At 40.9% G+C, this 23,903-nt stretch overlaps 1 protein-coding gene and 1 pseudogene across 6 annotated transcripts in view; one reads left to right on the top strand and one right to left on the bottom strand.

Moving 5' to 3' along the window:
* Positions 1–21,256, bottom strand: part of BBS7 (Bardet-Biedl syndrome 7) — a 48,245-nt gene extending 26,989 nt beyond the window's left edge. For all 5 annotated transcript variants that reach the window (XR_016212018.1, XR_016212019.1, XM_008267915.5 and 2 more), the window contains exons 1-7: positions 21,048–21,256; positions 19,187–19,252; positions 10,051–10,113; positions 7,115–7,290; positions 3,946–4,132; positions 2,919–2,991; positions 2,455–2,571 (exon numbers count right to left, since the gene is read on the bottom strand). Coding sequence is in view for 3 of the 5 variants with exons in the window: in XM_008267915.5 (XP_008266137.2) it covers positions 2,455–2,571; positions 2,919–2,991; positions 3,946–4,132; positions 7,115–7,290; positions 10,051–10,113; positions 19,187–19,252; positions 21,048–21,083 (718 nt within the window). In the remaining 2 variants the exon portion in view is untranslated. The remainder of the gene's footprint in view (positions 1–2,454; positions 2,572–2,918; positions 2,992–3,945; positions 4,133–7,114; positions 7,291–10,050; positions 10,114–19,186; positions 19,253–21,047) is intronic.
* On the top strand, positions 95–1,489 carry LOC100356386 (HIG1 domain family member 1A, mitochondrial pseudogene; annotated as a pseudogene). The gene has a single exon (XR_016212021.1). The product of XR_016212021.1 is annotated as an HIG1 domain family member 1A, mitochondrial pseudogene (transcript).
* Positions 21,257–23,903: the final 2,647 nt, after the last annotated feature.

Raw genomic sequence — 23,903 nt, 5'->3', positions numbered from 1 at the left:
ATTTACTGAAATTATCTCCTTCTTTCTTCTTCCAGCTACCATTAGCCTAGACTAGGCTAACTTCTGCTCAAGTTTTTTCCATTGATTTTTTTCCTTTTCTTGGAACATTCTTTTCCTCAAATCCTCAAATTTCTAACACATTTTCTTATCAATCACAGCTCAAATTTCCACCTCTTCTAGGAGGCATTCTTTAACCACTCAATCTAAAAGTGCCTTCCTCTTCCCACAATCATTCACTAATGCACTATCCCTTGTATCTTCTGGAGGTAACTAGGTGAAGCTACCTATGTATTCACTCTGCCTCCCCTAACAAGCATTTGTTGAAACAATAAATGAATATATCAATAAAAAACTTAGCACCTACAAATTCGGGAATAAATTCTCCCAGATAAATTCCCTAGGAAAACCGGTTGGAGGGTTTTTGGGGTTGTTGCAGTCAGAAGAGTCTTCAAACAACCAATATGTCAACCAATACAGATGTTTCTCTTTCTTCATATGATGAAGATCAGGGATCCAAACTTATCCAAAAAGCTAAAGAGGCACCATTTGTCCCCATTGGAATGGCGGGGTTTGCAGCGATTGTTGCATATGGACTGTACAAACTGAAGAGCAGGGGAAATACGAAAATGTCCCTTCACCTCATTCACATGCGTGTGGCGGCTCAAGGCTTTGTTGTAGGAGCAATGACTCTTGGTATGGGCTATTCCATGTATCGGGAATTCTGGGTGAAACCTAAACCTTAGAAGAGATGCTGGCTTGGCCTTGTTGGAGATGTTTCCTTTAGTTAGACATCTCATATTGAGGTTATGTGTTATATCGAAAATAAATAATTTGAGTGGGTTTAGACAATAATACATGGTATTTTGAATATGGACCTCCTCGTGACCAAATTATTAGTGACTAGTTCACTAATAGGTCCCTCGGGGAGTCAGGTTAACACAATGTCACATTTTACACCTGGTGTTAAAATGTTCTCCCTCCACCCCAACCCTTGTGATGAAATTAGTCCTAAAGATCACAGCAGGCCAATGCTGAAGTTACTCCCAGTTTGCTGCAGAGTGTCACATGCTTCGTGTGTTGGAAAGGAGTCCTGTTTACCCAGTTAATTCACTTTTTTCTGCCTGCCTCATAGACTGGATGAATATTTCAGTTTTTGGGATTGGTTATCTCTTAAAGAACTCTTTTTCAAAAAGTTCATGGAATATAATTTGTAAAGCCTCCCACACCTGAATGTGTGTGTGTGTGTACTTGTGTGTGTACACAAACAAAAGGTAGCAAGCTTTTAAGACAGCTGCATAGTAGTATTTATTTCAGAATCATACTTGTAGATGTGAGACTAATTTAATTATGGATTCCAGGTTAGCTCTTTTGTAAAAACTGCAGAATTATATTTTTGCTGCTGTTATACTAGCATAATTTCTAAATGTCACCTTGAAATAGAAACATGTATTTTAACTGCTAATACAAAGGTAAATTAACACTTTTAAAATGTGTGCAGTGTTTTTTAATTTTCTGTGTAAGACTCATAAATGTTAAATTACCTATAGTGGAAGTGATCAATAGTTTATGAGCAAGCTGGTTGGTCAGACATTATACACAAACTTTGATATACTACAGGATACATTATTGCAGTTGTGAAATCTCTTGTCTAACCTGAACTTACATTCCATGGTGATAGCATGATCTACATATTGTTATTAAAGTAAGTAAACACAAAAAAAAATTCCCTAGGAAATATGAATATTCCCTGACCCACAGACTGTATTTTTTCTTTGCCTCATTATAAGTACTCCTAGATTCCAACTAATTCTCTATTTCAGACCATGAAAAATGGATTTTAGCAAAGAATGATGCACATTAGCCTTTAAAATCCTGTCTATCCCAAATTACTATCAACATTTCTCACTTAGTATTCCAATAGTATGACAGATGTGATAACAAACAAATAGCAGATAAATTCAGAATTGGCTCTATGAGTTGCTAAATCTGCTATATAATGTGAATAAATAAAAGTTATATAATCTTTTTTTTTTTTTTTTTTGACAGGCAGAGTGGACAGTGAGAGAGAGACAGAGAGAAAGGTCTTCCTTTGCCGTTGGTTCACCCTCCAATGGCCGCCGCGGCTGGTGCGCTGCGGCCGGTGCACCGCGCTGATCCGATGGCAGGAGCCAGGAGCCAGGTGCTTTTCCTGGTCTCCCATGGGGTGCAGGGCCCAAGCACCTGGGCCATCCTCCACTGCACTCCCGGGCCACAGCAGAGGGCTGGCCTGGAAGAGGGGCAACCGGGACAGAATCCGGAGCCCCGACCGGGACTAGAACCCGGTGTGCCGGCGCCGCAAGGCGGAGGATTAGCCTAGTGAGCCGCGGCGCCGGCCAATAAAAGTTATATAATCTATAATCTATTTTGTTTCATAATCATTGAAATTTCAGAATATGAACTACAACAAAAGCATACCTCCCCTCTTCTTCTCATTTCGAATTTCCCACTTGTGTATTGGTTTAGATGCAGTGATCTGAATAAGCCCAAGTTTTCCATCTGATGTTCCAAACAAAATGTCCTCTCCAGAGTTACCTGTTTACAATTGAAATCAAACATACTACATTTATCCCATAATTCATAATCTCTCTTTAAACTTAAAAGTGTTTTCACATAAAAAATCTAATTTTTTAAATATTATAAGAAAACTTTGGAAGAACACTTACATATTTTTAACTCTACAAGTTAAAACCCTTTGCCATCATCTAATTTTAGATGAAGAAACTGAAAATCAAAATTCAGTAACCCATTATTGTTCATTACCGACAAGTTATTATAAAAAAAAGTGTTGCAGTTCTAGTTCATGTTCAATACACAATTTCCTGTTTCACTTAATGTTTTAATAATATATAGATGATTGAGTAAAATGAGATTTTGATTACCGCCATTTCCATTGTATAGTTCTAAGACGGTTGGTGGGCCAGGAATTTCAATTTCATACATTACATCAGATCCCTAAAAGGAGAATAAGTATTTAAAAATCCAAACGGTTTACAAATTTAAAATAATATAAATAACATCAATATTCAAATACAGTACTCTTATTAACACCTAGAATAAAACTGCTGAAAAAATTAGGTCATAAATATCAACTTGTATTTGTTAGTAATTTTATATATATTAACATTTTTGAAAATAATATATGTATAAAATGTAAAAATCAAGGAGAAAATACTAAAACATTCTCCTTTTTTTTTTTTTCAACAGGCAGAGTGGACAGTGAGAGAGAGACAGAGAAAAATGTCTTCCTTTTTCCGTTGGTTCACCCTCCAATGGCCGCTGCAGCCGGAGCACTACTCTGATCCGAAGCCAGGAGCCACGCGCTTCTCCTGGTCTCCCATGCGGGTGCAGGGCCCAAGGACTTGGGCCATCCTCCACTGCACTCCTGGGCCACAGTAGAGAGCTGGCCTGGAAGAGGGGCAACCGGGACAGAATCCGGCGCCCCAACCGGGACTAGAACCCGGAGTGCTGGCACCGCTAGGTGGAGGATTAGCCTATTGAGCCACGGCACCGGCTCCCCAATCCAATTTTTTCCTGTAATTTGATTTTTTGGAGGGAAGTGAGGGTGAAATAAGAAGCTAACGAATTGTAAAGCCAAAAAGCTCAGGAGGGTTCTCTGTATTAGGAATATCCAATTCTGATTGTACTAATTCAGAAATTGTGTTTGGAGATGGGAAAAGCAACGTTTTTCTTCCACATATTGCTCCTAAAAACTTGTAAAAAATCTCAACACACTTGCCTCAAGTAAAAATAAATCAATTTACCAATTATTAAAATGTTTTTCCAGAAAAATTTTATATAGAACACTTAAATAGTAATCACTGAAACAGTTTATCTCAAGTGCACAACATTCATCAATATTCACTTATGTAAATTACACAAAGTTAAAAAAATACTAATAATGGTAACCTGTAAAACTCTGAGCACTCGGTCCTGGCAGGCCAATACTGGTGTAATACGTGGTACTCTTTCCACTGGAAGGCAGATGACATCATTGATTTTGTCCCCAGAAAGGTAGTAATGTTGGTCTTTGCAGTCACAATAATGGTTATAGATGTAATTTGCACTGAGAAAGAGGTCTGAGCCAGATATGTGCCTGAGAACATTAAAATAACAATTTAACACAGCCACATTTAAAAAATAAGCATAGGTCACTCCTGACTTTTTTTCAGAGGAAAATAAAACTAGGTGCCAGTGTTGTGACGCAGCAGCAGCAGGTTAAGCCACCACTTGTTAACACCAGCATCTCAAATGAGCACCAGTTATGATACAGCTCCATGCTAATGCACCTGGGAAAGCAGCAAATATGGGAGATCTGGATGGATTTCTTGGCTCGTAACATCAGCTTTGCTCAGCCTTGGCTGCTGCAGCCATTTTTGGAGTGAACCAGAAGATGGAAAAATCAATCTCTCTCCCTATCCCACCTTCCCCTCTAACTCTACCTTTCAAATAAATAAATAAGTCTTCAAAAAAAAGAAGAAAGAATGAAAACAAAAAAATAAACAGTTCACTACAATTTTACCATATTGAACATGATTTTCTTTCATTTCCCCCACTCAATTTTCTGGCTTTTGGGCATAAGACTGAAAACTGAAAATGAGGATCTTAAATCCTTGGGCCATTCAATAGACTGAGCTCAGAAAATCCAAAAATAAAAATAATGAAAATGTGATTATCTGAAGATAATTACTATATCAAAAAACAATTTTTCTTTTTTTAGATTTTATTTATTTATATGACAAAATTACAGACAGTGAGAGAGAGAGAGATAGAGAGAAAGGTGTTCCTTCTGTTGGATCACTCGCCAAATGGCCACAAGGGTCAGAGCTGTGCCAATACGAAGCCAGGAGCCAGGAGCCAGGAGCTTCTTTCCAGTCTCCCACGTGGGTACAGGGGCCCAAGCACTTGGGCCATCCTCCACTGCCTTCCTAGGCCATAGCAGAGAGCTGGATTGAAAGGAGCAGCCAGGACTAGAACTGGTGCCCATATGGGATGCCAGTGCTTCAGGTGGAAGATTAACCTACTACGCCACAGTTGGGCTACTTTTAAAATTTTTATTTATTTTCATTTTATTTGAAAGGCAGAGAAACAGAGAGAAATCTCCCATCTGCTGATCCACTCCCAAAATGCTACAACAAAAAGACTGGGTGAGACCAAAGACAGGAACACAGAGCAGCTCAATCCAGGTCTCCCGTGTGGTTGGCAGAAGCCATCATCTGCTGCCTTCCAGGTTGAACATGACCAGAAAGCTGAATTAGAAACAAAGGAACTGGGGCTCAAACCAGACACTCCAATACAGTACACAGGTATCTCAACCAGTGTCTTAACTTCTGTGCCAAATGCCTGCTCCTCACCTCACTGCACACACCCTATATACACACACATTTAATATCATTCTTATCAACTTTATAAAATTCTATATCTTTTTCAAGCTCTGCAAGTCCATTTTGAAGTCAATATGCATTATAATAGCCAAAGCACTATTTAGCAATCACTGTTGTTGACAAGAGTGAGGAATAGATGAAAGCATTGAGCAGGGAAGGATGTATGAGATAAACATTTTTTAAGTGATCAGTTTCCTTACCAAATATTTTGAAGTTTTAACTTTTATTTTCCTATGAAACATTATAAATGTTCAGATTAAGATAATACATTTTGGGGGCCAGCGTTGTGGCATGGCAGGTAAAGCTGCCACCTGCAGCGCCAGCATCCCATATGGGCACTAGTTCAAGTCCCAGCTGTTCCTCTTCTGATCCAGCTCCCTGTTAATGACCTGGAAAAGCAGTGGAAGATGGCCCAAGTGCTTGGCCCCTGTGCCCACAAGGGAGACCTTGAGGAAACTCCTGGCTCCTGGCTTAGGAAGTGCTCGGTGATGCCCGCTGCAGCAATTTGGGGTATGAACCTCTCTCTCTCCCTCCCCCTCTCTCTCTCTCTCTGCTTTTACCTCTCTGTAACTCTGCCTTTCAAATAAATAAATAAATCTTTTAAAGAAAAAGATAATAAATAATAAATTTTCAAAACCTAAATAAAATACCTTAAAATTCCACCTCTGCCATTCCAGCAAAAATATTTAAGAAAGTAAAGAAAATATGAGTATTAATGGGAAACTCCTTATTTTCCTCTTACCTGTATATATAACCTCTCTGAACATAGGGATATTCTAGTTAATAAATTACTTTGATTTCACTGTTTCACCATTATTTTTGGCCATGTCTGTGTACAAGAGTGTATCAAAAGTGTTACATTGTTAAAACACTTGAAATTACTTCCATCTGTCGTTAAATTTTGATCTAATCTTTTCAAGACACAGTTTTGTAGCCCAAATATCAGGAGATATGCTGTGCATTATATGGAATTATACAAATTTCAGTTTCCAAATCTAGGAGTCTGGTTGTTTGTACAAATTAGTTGTATCAGATTCAAATAACGCACTGTTTTCTAAAAAAAAAAAAAAAAACCAATCTTGATTATTCTGATTCAGCAAGTATGAGATAGGAAAAGTAATCCCAAGCTTCCCAAGGGATTCTCCTAAGTAGCATGTGTAAGAAACTGCAAATCAGATTAACTAAATTTAAAGCCCTTTCTAACTGCCCTGTCCCCCATCAAATGATTCAAAAGCTAAAATTTTTCAAAAAAAAAAAAATTTCACATATCAGGAGACCACTAAAGGAGTTATTTTTCTGTGAGTCTTACAAGATTTACCTGAAATTATACCCTTCTGGTAGTCACAAACTTTGAAGGTCAGCCTTTTAATATAATGTTGCTCCCTAAAACCCAGAGCTACCAAAGACAATTAAAGAATATGAACCTAAATATCCTGAGGATGTTTTCTCTATTGCCTGATCAAGAATCACAACTGAAGCAAGTTATAAATACTATAAAGTTTTAAAAGAAAACAACACTTTAGCAGCCAATCAATTCTGTGTTGAGTCTAGGTTAAACTTAGTTTCTGATTAATAAAATACTTTAGTCAATTTTATTTTCCAGAAAACTTAAGATATGTTAGTTAATAAGTTGCTCTACATCTAAAATATTATCAATACATAGGTAAAAATAAAAAAGAGAATAATAAACATACATGGCTTTAATGCTTTCAGTGAGGTTTGTTTCAAAAGAGAGGAACTGCTTTCCTCTCTTTGTGAAGCCTCTAATCTCAGATCCAGCAGCAACAAAAATCTTCTCCTGAGGTGTGTTCAGAACCCCTCCTAGTTCCAGCCTCTCGATCTTCAGGCCTGGTAAAGTCTTGAACACAGTCTGCAAACATCATTCATGGAACAAATGGTAAGACACAAGTTTCTTTATTGTAAGCATTTTCCTTTACCATAAAATACACTATGATTTTAAATTTATAAAATATTAGAGTTCTAATACATAGAAACAACCACAGATAAGAACCTATTCAGGGGGCCAATGCTGTGGTGCATGTTAATCCTCTGCCTGCAGTGCCAGCATCCCATATGGGTGCTGGTTTGAGTCCCAGCTGCACCACTTCCGATCTAGCTCTTTGCTTTGGCCTGGGAAAGCAGTAGAAGATGGCCCAAGTGCTTGGGCCCTGCCCCCATGTGGAGATCCAGAAGAAGCTCCTGGCTCCTGGCTTTGGATCAGCTCCGCTCTGAATGTTGCGGACATTTTGGGGGGTGAACCAGCAGATGGAAAACCTTTCTGTCTCTCCCTCTCACTGTCTGTAACTCTACCCCTCAAATAAATAAATAAAATCTTTTAAAAAAAGAAAAAAGTAAAAATCTATTCAGGTCTTCAGGGGGTTGTTTTGGAAAATATTTCTACATACATAATAATGACCTAATTGAAGTCTATACTCTTATATTTCTAAGTAGGGTTCACTAATCATCACTGTTAACAGCACTAAATTTTTTAAGATTTATTTTATTCTTTGAAAGACAGAGTTACAGAGAGGGGTAGAGCCAGAGAGAGGGAGAAAGTCCTCCATTACCCGTTCACTCCCCAAATAACTGCAACAGCCAGAGCTTAGCTGATCTGAAGCCAGGAGCCAGGAGTTTCTTCTGGGTCTCCCATGTGGGTGCAGGGGCCCAAGGACTTGGGCCATCTTCTATTGCTTTCCCAGGCCACAGCAGAGTGGTGGATTGGAGGTAAAACAGCTGGGATTTGAACCCATGTCCACATGGGATGCTGGCGCTGCAGTCCAGGGCTTCAACCTGCTGCACCACAGCACCAGCCCCAACATCACTAAATTTATGAAAATACAGAATCTCAGGTCCAACACCAGATCTACCAAATGGGAATCAGCATTTTAACAAGATTTCCCAGCTGGGTCCTATACACATTAAAGTTTGAGAAGCACTGTTTTAAGCAATATTCTTATCCACAGGAAAGCCTAAGTATCAAAATCTTTAATTAGGTCCACCAGATACCATTTTCACATTTTAATCATTTTTTTTTTTTTTCATTTTTGACAGACAGGGTGAACAGTGAGAGAGAGACAGAGAGAAAGATCTTCCTTTTTGCCATTGGTTCACCCTCCAATGGCCGCTGCGGCCGGCGCACCACGCTGATCTGAAGGCAGGAGCCAGGTGCTTCCCCTGGTCTCCCATGGGATGCAGGGCCCAAGCACCTGGGCCATCCTCCACTGCACTCCCGGGCCACAGCAGAGAGCTGGCCTGGAAGAGGGGCAACCGGGACAGAATCCGGTGCCCCGACTGGGACTAGAACCCGGTGTGCCGGTGCCGCAAGGCAGAGGATTAGACTATTGAGCCACAGCACCGGCCTAATCATCTTTATTTAAAAAAAGATTTTTCCTTATTTGAAAGGCACAGTCACAGGGAAAGAGAGGGGAAAGACACAGAGAGAAATCTTTCATCCACTGGTTCACTCCCCAGATGGCCACAACAGCCAGGGCTGGACCAGACAGATGGCAGGAACCAGGAGCTTCTTCTGGGTCTCCCATATGGGTGGGCCATCTTCTGCTGCTTTCCCAGGCACATTAGCAGGGAGCTGGATAGCAGAAGTAGAGCAGCTGGGACTCAAACAGGCACCATTATGAGATGCCAACATCACAGGGGGCAGCTTTACCTGCTACACCACAAGGCTGGTCCCTAATCATCTCTTTGAAATTAATCTCTTGGGGCAGGTGCTGTGGTGAAACAGGTAAAACTGCCCCTGCAGTGCCAGCATCCCACATGGGTACCGGTTTGAGTCCCAGCTGCTCCACTTCCAATCCTGCTCTGTGCTATGGCCTGAGAAAGCAGTAGAAGATGGCCTAAGTCCTTGGGCCCTTGCACCCATGTGGGCCTTCACAACCCCTTCTCCCTTGTCTGTATTTTAGAAAAATTTTTAACCTAGGAGTATTCAACAAGTAGTACATTTCATTTAGAAAAGTTTGTTGGGGGCTAGTCTTATGGCGTAGCAGGTTAAGTTGCCTCCTGGAACACCAATGTTTCCTGAGGGCACCAGTTTGAGTGCCAGTCCCTCTACTTCTGACCCAGCACCCTGATTATGCACCTGGGAAAGCAGCAGAAGACAGCCCAAGTCCCTGGGTCCCTGAACCCATGTAGGAAAACCAGATGAAGCTTCTGGCTCCTGGCTTCAGGCTGGCCCATCCAGAGCCATTGCAGCCACTTGGCGAGTAAATCAACAGATGGAAGATATCTCTCCCTCTCTCTATAACTGCCTTTCAATAAGTAAATATTTTTAAAGATTTATTTATTTATTTGAAAGGCAGAGTTACAGAGAGGTAGAGAGAGGACTTTCACACGCTGGTCCACTCCCCAGATGGTTGCAACGGCCAGAGCTGCGCCAATCTGAAGCCAGGAGCCAGGAGCTTCTTCCAGGCCACCAATGTGGATCCAGGGGCCCAAGTCTTCTACTGCTTTCCCAGGCCATAGCAGAGAGCTGGATCAAATATAGAGCAGTTGGGACTTGAACCAGTGCCCATAACGGATGCTTTACCCGCTATGCCACAGCACTGGCCCCCAGTAAAATAAATGTAAAAAGAAGAGAAAGAAAAGCTTTTCTCACTTGCATTGAAGCTATACTTACCACTGTTTCTCCTTTCTTCATGCCAAAGCACATAACTACCCCATCATTGTCTCCAATAACCACCTGTAATAGATTGAAGAGAATCCAAAATTATTATAACTATGTCCTTTATGAGAAAAGCAAGATTCTCAATAAATAAATTATGACTTTAAAAATAGATCAGAAGCTGGTGCTCTGTTATAGTGGGTAAAGCCGCTACCTGCAATGCCAGCATCCCATATGGGCACTATCAGTTTGAGTCTCGGCTGCTTGACTTCCTTTTTTTATTTTTTTTTATAGATTTATTTATCTATTTGAAAGTCAGAGTTAAACAGAGAGAGAAGGAGAGGCAGAGAGAGAGAGAGAGAGAGAGAGAGAGAGAGAGAGGTCTTCCATCCACTGGTTCACTCCCCATTTGGCTGCAATGGCCGGAGCTGCACCAATCCAAAACCAGGAGCCAGGAGCTTCTTCCGGGTCTCCCACATGGGTGCAGGGGCCCAAGGATTTGGGCCATCTTCTACTGCTTTCCCAGGCCATAGCAGAGAGCTGTATCGGATGTAGAGTAGCCAGGACTTGAACTGGCACCCATATGGGATGCTGGCACTGTAAACAGCAACCTTACCCACTACACCACAGCACCAGTCCCTTGGCTACTCTACTTTCCATCTAGCTCTCTGCCATGGCCTGGAAAAGTGGTGGAAGAGGGTCCGAGTCCTTGGGCCCTAGCGGATGGAAGACCTGTCTCTCTGCCTCTGCCTCTCTGTAACTTTGCCTTTCAAATAAATAAATAAATCTTAAAAAAAAAAAAAAAGTAGAGAGGTAAGAATATCTATGAAAACAACTCCCACAAAAACTAATCCTCCGTGGAGCCAGAGCTGTGGCATAGTAGGTTAAGCCTCTGTCTGCAGCACCAGCATCCCATATGGGCACTGCTTCATGTCCCAGATGCTCTTCTTTATGATCCAGCTCTCTGCTTGTGTCCTGGCAAAGCAGTGGAAGACGGCTCAAGTGCTTGGGCCCTGCACCCACATGGAAGATCCAGAATGAAGTTCCTGGCTCCTGGCTTCAGATCAGCTCAACTACAGCCATCGCAGCCATGTGGGGAGTGAACCAGCAGGTGAAAGACCTCTCTGTCTCTCCCTCTCTGTCTGTAACTCTACCTCTCAAATAAAAATAATTTAAAAAAAGTCTTTATTCCTCTGAAGAGTAAGAAAGGGCTAAAAGAGAAACTATGAAGAATCAATATGAAAGTTATTGGCAACTTCAAATTCACGGAAAATAGAATTAGAAAATAACGTTTATTTCAGTGCAAATTTTTTTTGAAATTTATGCATATGAGAGGTATCCAAAAAGTTCATGAAAAATGTATATTATGAGAAAATTATGCATGGATTTCAAAACTTCTGCACCAAAATTAACTTTTCTTAAATGTATTTATTTATTATTTGACAGGTAGAGTTATAGACAGTGAGAGAGAGAGATAGAAAGGTCTTCCTTCCATTGGTTTACCCCCCAAATGGCCACTATGGCCGGCGCTACGCCGATCCAAAGCCAGGAGCTAGGTGCTTCCTCCTGGTCTCCCATGTGGGTGCAGGGCCCAAGGACCTGGGCCATTCCTCCACTGCCTTCCCGGGCCACGGCAGAGAGCTGGACTGCAAGAGGAGCAACTGGGACTAGAACCTGGTGCCCATATTGGATGCCGGCGCCACAGGAGGAGGATTAGCCAAGTGAGCCACGGCGCCGGCCTCCAAAATTAACTTTTAATTTCCATTTTTCCATGAACTTACCCTCCTATTTTGTTCTTAGAAGGTTAATTTAAGAACATATGGCCCAAAATGGCAAAAATAATTTTTTCTTAACTAAAGCAAAAGTTAAATTAACTTTCATAGCAGACTATCAAATAAGGTTGTGATCAAACTGCTTAATAATCTCTAAAACCTTTTTAATGGGAAATGTTGAGCAAATGAATAAGTACACAAAACATCATTCAACAATTACTAACACATGGCCAGTGGATTATTTTGAAATAAACATAGAGCGAAATTTTAGCACTTTTTTCTCAGAGACAGATAATCAAGCAGACAAAAGATATTACAGAAACAATTACCTTTTACCTAATATACATGTGTCTGTTTCTATGTGTGCATGTACAGTTGAGGAACCCTCAAAAAGTTCATGGAAAATGCATGTTACAAAAACATTATGCATGGATTTCACATTTTGCTTCAAAATAAACCTTTTATAAATTGTCTGAACAGGATCCAGTTAGAAAGGATCCTCTTCAGCACAGTGCCGGCCACGGAGGCCATTTAGGGAGTGAATTTGGGGAGTGAACCAATGGAAGGAAGACCTTTCTCTCTGTCTCTCTCTCACTGTCTAACTCTGTCAAATTAAAAAAAAAAAAAAGGATCCTCTATCACAGAAAAATGAATTCTGCTAAACTAAAGCAAAAACATCAAATTTATGATGACGCTCATGTGGAAGAATGGTGAAATCGTTGTTGTTTTACAAAAATGTATGGGAACAATGCCACAAAGAAATCAACAATCTGCAAATGGATAATTTAAGAAGGGACCAGATAACACTGAATATGAAGCACCTAGCAGACCATTCAATATGGGACAAAAAATTAATCTTGTTGGTGCCCAAATTGAAGATTAACAATTAACATCAGAAATTATAGCCAACATAATAGATCCTCAACTGGTTCAGCTTATTGAGTCCTGGCTAAAAATTAAACTGCAGCAAACATTCTGGTGAACAAGTGGCCAAACTGTTATATCTAGATCAGCTGCAGTCAAGAGCAGAACTTTTAAAATAAAAGATTTATTCAAAGAACTAGACCAAGAATTGAAACATTGTTTTACCAGTACAATCCTGAAGACAAAGCAAAATCAAAGCAATGGCTACCAGGATGAGGTGAAAGTAGTCCAATAACAGCAAAAGTGGACTGGTGATGAGCAAAATCATGGGAACAATTTGTTGGGAAGCTCAAGGAATTTTGTTTGTTGGCTTCTTGGAAGACCAAAAAATGAATACTTATTAACAGAGTGTTCTGATAAAGCTAACCAAAGGTTAGCATAAACTTTTTTTTGTTTAGCTCAGAAAAGCTTCACCAGAGAAATCTACCAGAACAATGCTCCTACTTATTCCTTTCATCAAACAATTTTTCTGAGTTGTTAATGGGAAATAATTAGGAATCAACCTCACATTCTTGACTTGGATCCTTTTGACTTCTTTTTATTTCCTAATCTAAATATATATACATATACAAATATATATATATATAGAGAGAGAGAGAGAGAGAGAGAGAGAGAGAGAAAGAGAGAGAGAGAGAGATACTGGCACTATGGTGTAGCCAGTAAAGTTGCTACCTGCAGGACCAGCATCCCATATGGGTGCCAGTTCAGGTCCCAGCTGCTCCACTTCTGATCCAGCTCCCTGCTAATGTATCTGGGAAAGCAGAAGATGGCCCAAATCCTTAGGCTCCTGCACACACACAGAAGACCTGGATGAAGCTCCTGGCTTCTGGCTTCAGCCTGATCCAGCCCCAGCCACTGTGGCCATTTGGAGAGTAAACCAGTGGATGGAAGCTCTCTCTCCCTTTCTCTTTTTTTTCTCTCTCTGCCTCTGCCTCCGCCTCACATTCTATGTAACTCTTTCAAATAAGTAAATAAATCTTTAAAATATATCTTTAAAATAAATCTTTAAAGGGTACCCATTTCCTTCAGTTAATAATAGTAATAAAAAAGACTGCTTTGACATGATTAAATTTCCAGGACCCTCCATTCTTTCAGGTTGAACTAAATGGCTGTAATATTGCTTACAAAAGTAGCTTGAACTTGATGGAGCTTATGTTGAGAACTACAGGTTATATTTTTACCTTTTAATTCTGTTTTCTGTTAACTGTTTTTTTTTTTTTTAAGATTTATTTATTTAATTTGAAAGTCCGAGTTACACACAGAGAGAAGGAGAGGCAGAGAGAGAGAGAGGTCTTCCATCTGCTGGTTCACTCCCCAATTGGCCACAATGACCGGAGCTGTACCATTTCGAAGCCAGGAGCCAGGAACTTCTTCCGGGTCTCCCATGCTGGTGCAGGGGCCCAAGCACTTGGGCCATCTTCCACTGCTTTCCCAGGCCACAAGCAGAGACCTGGATCAGAAGTGGAGCAGCAGGAATTTGAACTGGCATCCATATGGGATGCCATATAAGGCATGGCAGGCGGCAGCTTTACCTGCTACACCACAGCGCCAGCCCCTGTTAACTGTTTTTTAAGATTTTTTTAATTTATTTGAAAGGCAGAGTTAGAGAGATGAAGAGGCAGACAGAGATATCTTCCATTCACTGGTTCACTCCCCAAATGGCTGCAACAGGGGAGCTGGGTGCCATAGGCTGCAGCCTTACTCACTATGCCACAGCACCAGCCCCTCCTTTAACTTTTTGAAGTCTCCTCATGTATTTAATGGGAACTGTGTTCCTATATAAATAAATCACTCATTTCAAGAATCAGAATATTCATATTCTTTTCAATCATACAAAATATTAGAAAATTGATATATGTTAGGGTATAAAATCAATTTCAAAAATCAAAAGGCTGGCAATACACAGAACATGTTCTTGGGCCACTAATTCTTAACTTTCTTGGGGAACAAAAACCCCTTGGTGTGATACCAGCTGTGTACTATCTCCCAAGAACAAGGAACATTCATAAAAAAATTAGACACACATTTTCAGGGGATTTACAGATATTTGTTATTGTCAGAGATTTATTTTCAGACAAAAATAAGTAAGACTAGTTAAGATTTGAATTTTTTGACAATATACTATCCCAAGAACTTATAAAATTGTAGCTGATTAATAGGAATCCTCAAAGTGTGATCCCTGGAATTCTGGGGGTAAATGAGAATGTTTTAGGAGAGCTAACAAGTCAAAATTATTTTTTTTAAAGATTTATTTTATTTATTTGAAAGACAGAGTTACAGAGAGAGGTAGAGCCAGAGAGAGAGAGAGGTCTTCCATCTGCTGGTTCACTCCCCAAATGACTGCAATGGCCAGAGCTGAGCTGATCCGAAGCCAGGACCATGAGCTTCTTACAGGTCTCCCATGTGGGTGCAGGGACCCAAGGTCTTGGACCATCTTCCACTGCTTTCCCAGGCCAAAGTAGAGAGCTGGATGGGAAGTGAAGCAGTCAGGACTCGAACCGATGCCCGTAGGGGATGCTGGCGCTGCAGGCCGTGGCTTTAATCTACGGTGTCACAGGTTAAAACTATTTTAAAAAAACTATTTTAAAAAATAATAATAAATCTTCATTTTCCTTTTCCTTTTGGTTGATATTTGTGATGAAGGTGCAAAAACAATGGGTAAAAATGGCAGTGTCTGACAAGAATCAGCAATAACATCAGAGTATAAAGTGGTCACTAATAATCATCATTATTATTTGATAGCAGAAAAAAAATACAGCTTCTCATAAGAATGTCCTTAATGAAACAATAAAAATTATTAATTTTATTAAATCTTAACCCTTGATTATATATCCTTTTTTTTTTTTTTTTTTTTTTTTTTTTTGGACAGGCAGAGTGGATAGTGAGAGAGAGAGAGACAGAGAGAAAGGTCTTCCTTTTTGCCATTGGTTCACACTCCAATGGCTGCCGTGGCCGGCGCATCGCACTGATCCAAAGCCAGGAGGAGCCAAGGACCTGGGCCATCCTCCACTGCACTCCCGGGCCATAGCAGAGAGCTGGCCTGGAAGAGGGGCAACCGGGACTAGAACCGGGTGTGCTGGCGCTGCAAGGCGGAGGATTAGCCTACTGAGCCGCGGTGCCAGCCTGATTATATATCCTTTTAATACTCAGTGTAACAAAATAGGAAATATGCATAAAGCACTTCTTTTTTTTATTGTTTTATTTTATTTTATTTTATTTTGACAGGCAGAGTGGACAGTGAGAGAGAGAGAGAGACAGAGAGAAAGGTCTTCCTTTTGCCGTTGGTTATATAAAGCACTTCTAAATACTGAAGCAGTTTTAAGGAAAAGCAATTGTGTAATTATGTTTTTTTTTAATTGTTTCAGTAATGAGATAAACTATCTGCATTTTTCAAGAAACAAATTTTTGAGAAATAAAGAATGACTAAAAACTATTGTTATTAACATCTGGTATTTGGTAGACATTTTTTTAAAACCCAAAGTAAGTCTGTCATTTCAAAGGAAAACAGCTGACATTATTTGTCATCAACGATAAAATTTGAACTTTATGGGACCAGCATTGTGGCACAGCCATTTAAGCTGTCACCTGCAATGCTGGCATTCCCACATGGGTGCAAGTTTGAATCCCAGTTGTTCCACTTCTGATCCAGCTATCTGCTAATGTGCCTGGGAAAGCAGCGGAAGATGTCCCAAGTGCTTGGGCCTTTGCACTCAAGTGGGAGAACTGGATGAAGTTCCTGGCTTACGGCTTTAGCCTGGCCCAGCACCGGCCGTTGCAGCCATCTGGGGAGTGAACCAGCCAATAGAGGATTTCTGTCTCTCCCTTTCTAGTTCTGCTTTTCAAATAAAACAAAGAAATCTTAACAACAACAAAAAATGAGCTTTAAAATGAAGACTTGTATTGCTACTATGAATTTGACAGCTTCAAAATTCTTAACTTTTCTGACGATATCAGTAGGGATATTAACAAATTTGATATTCTATAATTGTATCCTAAAATATATCAACATTAGAAGATACATGTAACAATGAACCAACAATCTTAAGTATTACTAGATGCTATAAAATTATGCATGAAAAAAATCAATGATTTTAATGTATCAAAGTATGAAAAGTTCACCAATATGGTTTAGAGTCCATGGTGCAACTACTATATATCAAGTTTACATGTAATATCAAATAGGAAGAGTCATAATTAACTAGAAAAGCTATTTAAATATGCCTATTTTCAACTATGTATCTGTTGAGGTTGGATTTTCTTCATATACTATAACCAAAACAACATATCCTGACAGATTGAATGCAGAAATCAGATATGACCATCTACCTTTCTTTGTATATGCCACACATTAAAAAATTCTCAAAAATAAAACATCAAAATCTTCGCTTTAAAAAATAGCTGTTTTTCATAAAAATGCAACATGAAATAGGATTATTATCTTCAAAATAAAATCTTTTTTTTTAAAGATTGATTTATTTATTTGACAGAGTTACACAGAGAGAGGAGAGGCAGAGAGAGAGAGAGGTCTTCCATCCAATGGTTCACTCCCCAGTTGGCTGCAATGGCTGGAGCTGTGCCAATCCGAAGCCAGGAGCCAGGAGCTTCTTCCGGGTCTCCCACACAGGTGCAGGGGTTCAAGGTCTTGGGCCATCCTCTACTGCTTTCCCAGGCCACAGCAGAGCTGGATCGGAAGTGGAGCAGCCAGGACTCAAACCGGCGCCCATGTGGCATGCTGGCACTGCAGGCCAGGGCGTTAACCCCTGAGCCACAGTGCTAGCCTCAATCTTTTTTTTTTTTTAAGATTTATTTATTTATTTGAAAGGCAGAGTTACAGATAGAGAGGGAGAGACAGAGAGATCTTCCATCCACTGGTTCACCCCCGAAATGGTCGCAACAGCCAGAGCTAGGACAGTCTGAAGGCAGCAGCCAGAAGCTTCTTCTGGGTGTCTCATATAAGTGCAAGGGTCCAAGTACTTGGGCCATCCTTCACTGCTTTTGCAAACACATTAGCAGGGAGTTGGAGTGGAAGTGGAGCAGCCAGGATTCCACAAGAGCCCACATAGGATGCCGGCATTGCAGGTGGCAGCTTTACCCATTCCACCACAACACAGCCCCAAAAGAAAATCTTACACATTTAAGAGTTGTAATTTTAAAACAGCAAATGTTGATGTAACCTCTACAAACAAAAATTCTTTGGTGTCCTCAATAATTTAAGTGTATAAAGGGGTCTTAAGACCAAACAGTTTGAAAAGTATTGCTTGAGTAGACTGTGATGATCAGAAATCTGTAATTTATCATGATAAAATATTAATATATCAGGATAATGTATTTATCTTACAGTTATTAAAATATCCAACTAATCTACCAAGAAATTATAATTGTTTTATGGAAATCATGGGACCAATAGTTCAATAAAAATAATCAATACTGTTAAATACAAAGTTTGGTATCAAAATAATTAATGACTCTTAAAAAGTATTACAAAGTTTAAAGTAAGCATTTTCTCTATTCCTATTTTATATTTCTTTCTCCAAATACACAATCTGGTACACACAAAAGAATAAAAATGATGTAAGGATTTTATTTTTCAGTTTTTATTTATTTATTTGGGAGGTAGAGAGAAAGAGACAGACGGAGTTCCTATTTATTATTCACTCCCAAGATGCAACAATGGCTGAGCTGAACCACAGCCAGGAGCAAGGAACACAATACACGTTTCAGGAACACAATACATGTTTTCCACCTGGGTGGCAGGAACCCAATTACTTAAACCATCAACTTTGCCTCGCTGGATCTTCATCAGCAAGAAGCTGTAATCAGGAATCAGAGCTGGAAATCATACCCAGACAGTCCAATGTGGGGTGTCTTAAATACTAGTCTAATGTTCCTTCTCTGGTAAATATTTTTTAACAAGGTCACTTACATTATTTACTAATCATACATAATAATTTTTAATATCCAAGAAAAGGACAGTCTATAAAAGTCCCTTGGTAGTTGGTCTTCTGTTCAAATTACTCTTTTAATTATTTTTTTTTTAATTTTATTTGACAGAGTTATAGACGGTGATAGAAAGACAGACAAAGGTCTTCCTTCCATTGGTTCACTCCCCAAATGGCCGCTACAACCGGCGCACTGTGCTGATCAGAAGCCACGAGCCAGGTGTTTCTTCCTGGTCTCCCATGTGGGTGCAGGACCCAAGCACTTGGGCCATCCTCCACTGCCCTCCCGGGCCACAGCAGAGAGCTGGACTGGAAGAGGAACAACCAGGACAGAATCCGGCACCCTAACCAGGACTAGAACTCAGGGTGCCAGTGCCGCAGGCAGAGGATTAGCCAAGTAAGCCGTGGCGCCAGCCAACACTAACATTTTTAAAAGAATAATTTACCAGTAAAGAATAGGAGCCCCTCTTTTATGGGAGATAGGGAGAAGTGAAGAAAGCAGTATCTACACTGTACCTTTTGTGTTGCTCTATGTCTTGAGGCAGGAAGTAGTTTCATAGTCTTCTGAGAGGTCACTCCCACCTAAAGAAACACACCAGTCAGCTAGTGAAAGTCTTCTGATAAACTATAATTTGAAACTACCATAGAAGAGAATGGGTGAACCCTAGATTCAGATAATAGGGAGCCTTTTTTTTTATTGAAGTGACTTTTTAATAAAATATGTCACAAGACAGAACATATGGAACCACCCAAAATAGTAAAGTTTATACCATAATGTTTCAAGCCAAAAATAATTTATGACACATTGGTAAAGTGCTTCATGAAAAAAATATTTTTAGAAGCCTTCTTTTCCAACTTCACACAGTTGTTGACGATTTTTTTGTAAAGTGATTAAAATCTTTAGAAACAAATTATACTTACTGAAAATGTAACAAAGAAACTTGGGCCAAAGTATCAAGCATGCTCTTGGCAATGACATCTAATCTAACTGACAATGAACATTTTTACAAAAGAATCACAGGATGGAAACAGCATGCTTTGTTCAGCACAAAAAAGTCACTTAGTGGTCTACAGTTAGAGGAGGAGGATGAGACTAAAGGGAGAGAAGATGGAGAAAACAACACAGTGTGAAAAAATGTGAATATGATTTTACTCTGTACTTCAGCCAGTATTAAAGTTTAATCTGCTTAGACTTGTATTTTAAAATATCAATTTATCAAATGACATGAAAGATGGAGGTGAAGCTGGAAGCCTTGAACTCAATTGGGAAGCTATATCAATTATCCAAGTAAGAGAAGACCAGAGACCAAACTGAGGGTAACAGAGATGGGGAAAAATAGGAAAGACTGAAGAGACCTTAGAGAGATGAAAGCAACACAGTGTAGTGACTGGTTGGATATAGGAGATATTAAGGTGAGAAGTACCTAGCATAACTCCCAGGGAGACTGGGTAAACTTTTCCACCATTAGCTAAAATAGGATGGCTGAAAATGGAGGAGATAGGGAATTGGGATAGACAGTTCTAAGGCCGAAAGAAATCGTAAAAGGCACTGTGGATAACAGAAAAGCCACCAGTTCTGCACTCCAAGCCTTTGATTCAAACAGCAACTCCATAAATGTTAAGAATTATTTCCCTTCTCTGAGCCCCTGGGTAGGCATTTACAATATTACCTATGTGCTGCCACAGGCCCTAGCATCAAGATCTAGGACTTAGCAGACAAGATCATCGTACATGAACTGAAACAGTAAGTTAGTACCAGCAGCAAGGCAGAGCCACCCCAGTGTACCTCTTTGGCCTGGTCTGCTGATGGCCAGACCCTGTTTGCTGGCTACACAGACAACCTGGTGCGAGTGTGGCAGGTGACCATCGGCACCCGCTAAGCATTTTTGGCATGACTTTAACAATAAATTGACGTTGACTTTATATAAATATATATATAATATTACATATGTTGGCATGTACTATGATGATTAAATATTTATATATGCTAAGCTATTGATCAGATGCTCAATAAAATGGTTGTGGTTTTTATTACGATCTGGCTGATGCGGTCAGCTCACAGTAAGAAACAAGTCTCTGGAGCCTGGGAAAGGAGACTGCGTAGAGATGGGAGACAGCAGACTCGGGGACCGCGGGCAGCGGCAGCCGGGGAGCAGAAGAGCCACGGGAAGAAAACTGGGATGCGATCGCGTCAGGGCCAGGCAGGCGACAGCCCCGCGGGGAGGTATGCCGCCCCTTCCCACGCCCCGGCAGACCCTCCCAGACCACTCCGAGCTGCCTGTGAATATGAACGGCGGTGGGCAGCACCCGCTCCCGGCAACCCCTCCACGACGTCAGTGAAAGGAACAAAATCCTGTGGGAGCGGGCTCGTCTATACCTGTACGTAATCCGCACGATTTAAAACCAGATCCATGACGGTGACACGGACTCATGGGACAGCGCCACACAGAAACAGGAGGGACACCGGCTGCCAGCAACCAGGCACCCGCCCTTGTCCCGCCCAAAGGACAACAACAGCTACTACGGCCTCTGTAGACAAAGCTCCGGCCGGGAGGCTGGGCAGCGGCGCCTGGCATGACGTAAGCACGCTCACGCGATTGGCCCCGAGACAAAATGAAGTCCCGCCCCTCACCCGAAGGGCCGCCCACTTACAGCCCGCTCCAATCAGAGGCGGAAAGGAATGGAGACCAAGATGCAGTGGATGGGGAAGGGCGGTTTCCAGAGAGACCGGAGATGCAGTCTTGGCTCCGCCCTCACCGCTGCGCCGAGCTAAGCCGTCTGAGGAGAAGCATTAATGTGGAACCCGGGCAGATGCTGACCTAGTTCGCTTTAGCGACCTAGTTCACTTTGACGCTGCAAGGCGTCCCGCAGGAGTTAGATTGTACCGTATGAAGCGTTAGCTGACATCTGCAGTTCTACAAATGCTTAAAAAAAATCTTTTCAGGAGTCCAGCGCTGTGGGGTAGCGAGTAAAGCCCCCGCCTGCAGTGCCAGCATCCCTTACACGCGGCGGTTCGAAACCGGCTGCTCCATTTCTGATCCAGCTCTCTGGCCTGGGAAAGCGGAACAAGATGGCTCAAGTCCTAGGACCACTGCACTTTCATGGGAAGACCTGGAGGAAACTCCTGACTCCTGGCTTCGGATCAGCGCAGCTCCAGCTGTTGAGGCCGTTTGGGGAGTGAACCAGGAGGGAAGACCTCTCTCTACCTCTGCCTATCTGTAACTCTGACTTTCAAATACATAAGTAAATCTTTTTTTATTTTTTTTATTTTTTTTTATTTTTTGACAGGCAGAGTGGACAGTGAGAGAGAGAGAGACAGAGAGAAAGGTCTTTCTTTGCCGTTGGTTCACCCTCCAATGGCCGCCGCGGCCGGCGCACCGCGCTGATCTGATGGCAGGAGCCAGGAGCCAGGTGCTTTTCCTGGTCTCCCATGGGGTGCAGGGCCCAAGCACCTGGGCCATCCTCCACTGCACTCCCTGGCCACAGCAGAGACCTGGCCTGGAAGAGGGGCAACCGGGACAGAATCCGGCGCCCCAACCGGGACTAGAACCCCGTGTGCCGGCGCCGCTAGGCAGAGGATTAGACTAGTGAGCCGCGGCGCCGACCCCATAAGTAAATCTTTAAAAAAAAATCTATTGAGGACCTCAGAGACCTTTTGGTTATGTGAATAATCTATCGCTATTCACTGGTTTAGACATTAGAACTGAAAACATTTTATAAAAAAGCCATTACATAAGTGTTTTCATAACTATATTTTCCAAATAAAAAAAATAAACGAGTAATGTAGAATTAGTTGCTTTTCCTATATGAGAAGCTAAAAAAATAAATAAATAAACGCACCAGTTTTGGGTGCAAATCCTTGCAACTTGGTAGTAGACAGCAGGAGTCTCAGATCTGCTTCCATATTCAATCTATTCAGATGTGTTGTTTTCGATTAAGTGCATGAATAAAATTTCTTCTGAACTCAACAAGTGGTACTTTTTGAATAGTTAATTGCAAATCAGAATGTAACTTCCCTGTATAACATAAACACAGACACACACACACACACACACACACAATCCCATTTGTTAATAGATCTCTTCAGAAAAATCTTAGTTGTGGAAAGTTGTCAAATTCTCCCTGCATCCTCACATGGTCTTCTGCCTGTATCTGTGTCTCATCTCCTCCTCTTTTTATGTGGACATCAGTCATATTGGATTGGGGCCCAATCTAATGACTTCATTTTAAATCCTTTACCTCTTTAGAGACTGTCTCCAGCTACATCTGAGATACTCCAGGTTAGAACTTCAGCATCTGTGCTGGGTCACACAGTTCAGCCCACAGCAGAAAGGAACCATCTGATCTCAAAAGGTCAGAAGAAATTAAAGAGGAAAGAAGAGACATAAAAAGGAAGATTACACATTCTGATGTGTCACAAAGATATCTAAAGATAAGCCAAAAGGGGAAAAATATGTGCAAAGAATTAACCTTTGAAAATTTTATAGAAATTAATGATTAAAAGAAATACAGTAATTCCAACAACAAATACAAAACATACATAATTCATAAAGAAAATAGATATTGAATAATCATTGAAATCTATTACCTTGTAATCAGTAATATTAAAGCGTAATACTTTTCATTTTGCCTTTCAAATTAGAAAAAATGTAAATGATGACACAATATTGTGTAAAGGAAACTTGTGCTCAGCTGTGATATTTTAAACCATAAGATGCTTTTCAAAAGCAGCTTAGCCATATGTATCCATACCTATGAATGTGTGGCTATATTTTCACCCTGTAGTCCCGATGGGAATACTCAGTCTATGGAAACAAGATAAAGTAGGTAAGAGGTCATTTGAAGCATTATTTAAAATAGGGACCTAACTGTCCAAAAATAGGAAATGGTGGATCCATCCACTTTGTGGACTATTACATAGCCATTGAAAGGGAATATAATGAAGGCTATATAACAATTTAGAAAGCATTCAGAAAATAGCAAAAGAGGACACAAAGCAGGGGATTACATGATTACAATTATGTGAAAGGGGTATTAAGAAATGCATCAAAAATTGTTTGGGGCCGGTGTTGTGGCTCAGTGGGTTAATGCCCTGGCCTGAAGCACCAGCATCCCATATGGGTGCTGGTTCGAGACCCGGCTGTTCCACTTCCAATCCAGCTCTCTGCTATGGCCTGGGAAAGCAGTAGAAGATGGCTGAATCCTTGGGTCCCTGCCCTTTCGTGGGAGACCT

The sequence above is a fragment of the Oryctolagus cuniculus genome, chromosome 8, assembly GCF_051225735.1.
Source record: "Oryctolagus cuniculus isolate XC-2025 breed Fujian yellow rabbit chromosome 8, ASM5122573v1, whole genome shotgun sequence".
NCBI classification, from domain to species: domain Eukaryota; kingdom Metazoa; phylum Chordata; class Mammalia; order Lagomorpha; family Leporidae; genus Oryctolagus; species Oryctolagus cuniculus.
The sequence above is the reverse complement of the archived record's forward strand: the minus strand, read 5'-3'. Positions and strand labels throughout refer to the sequence as shown.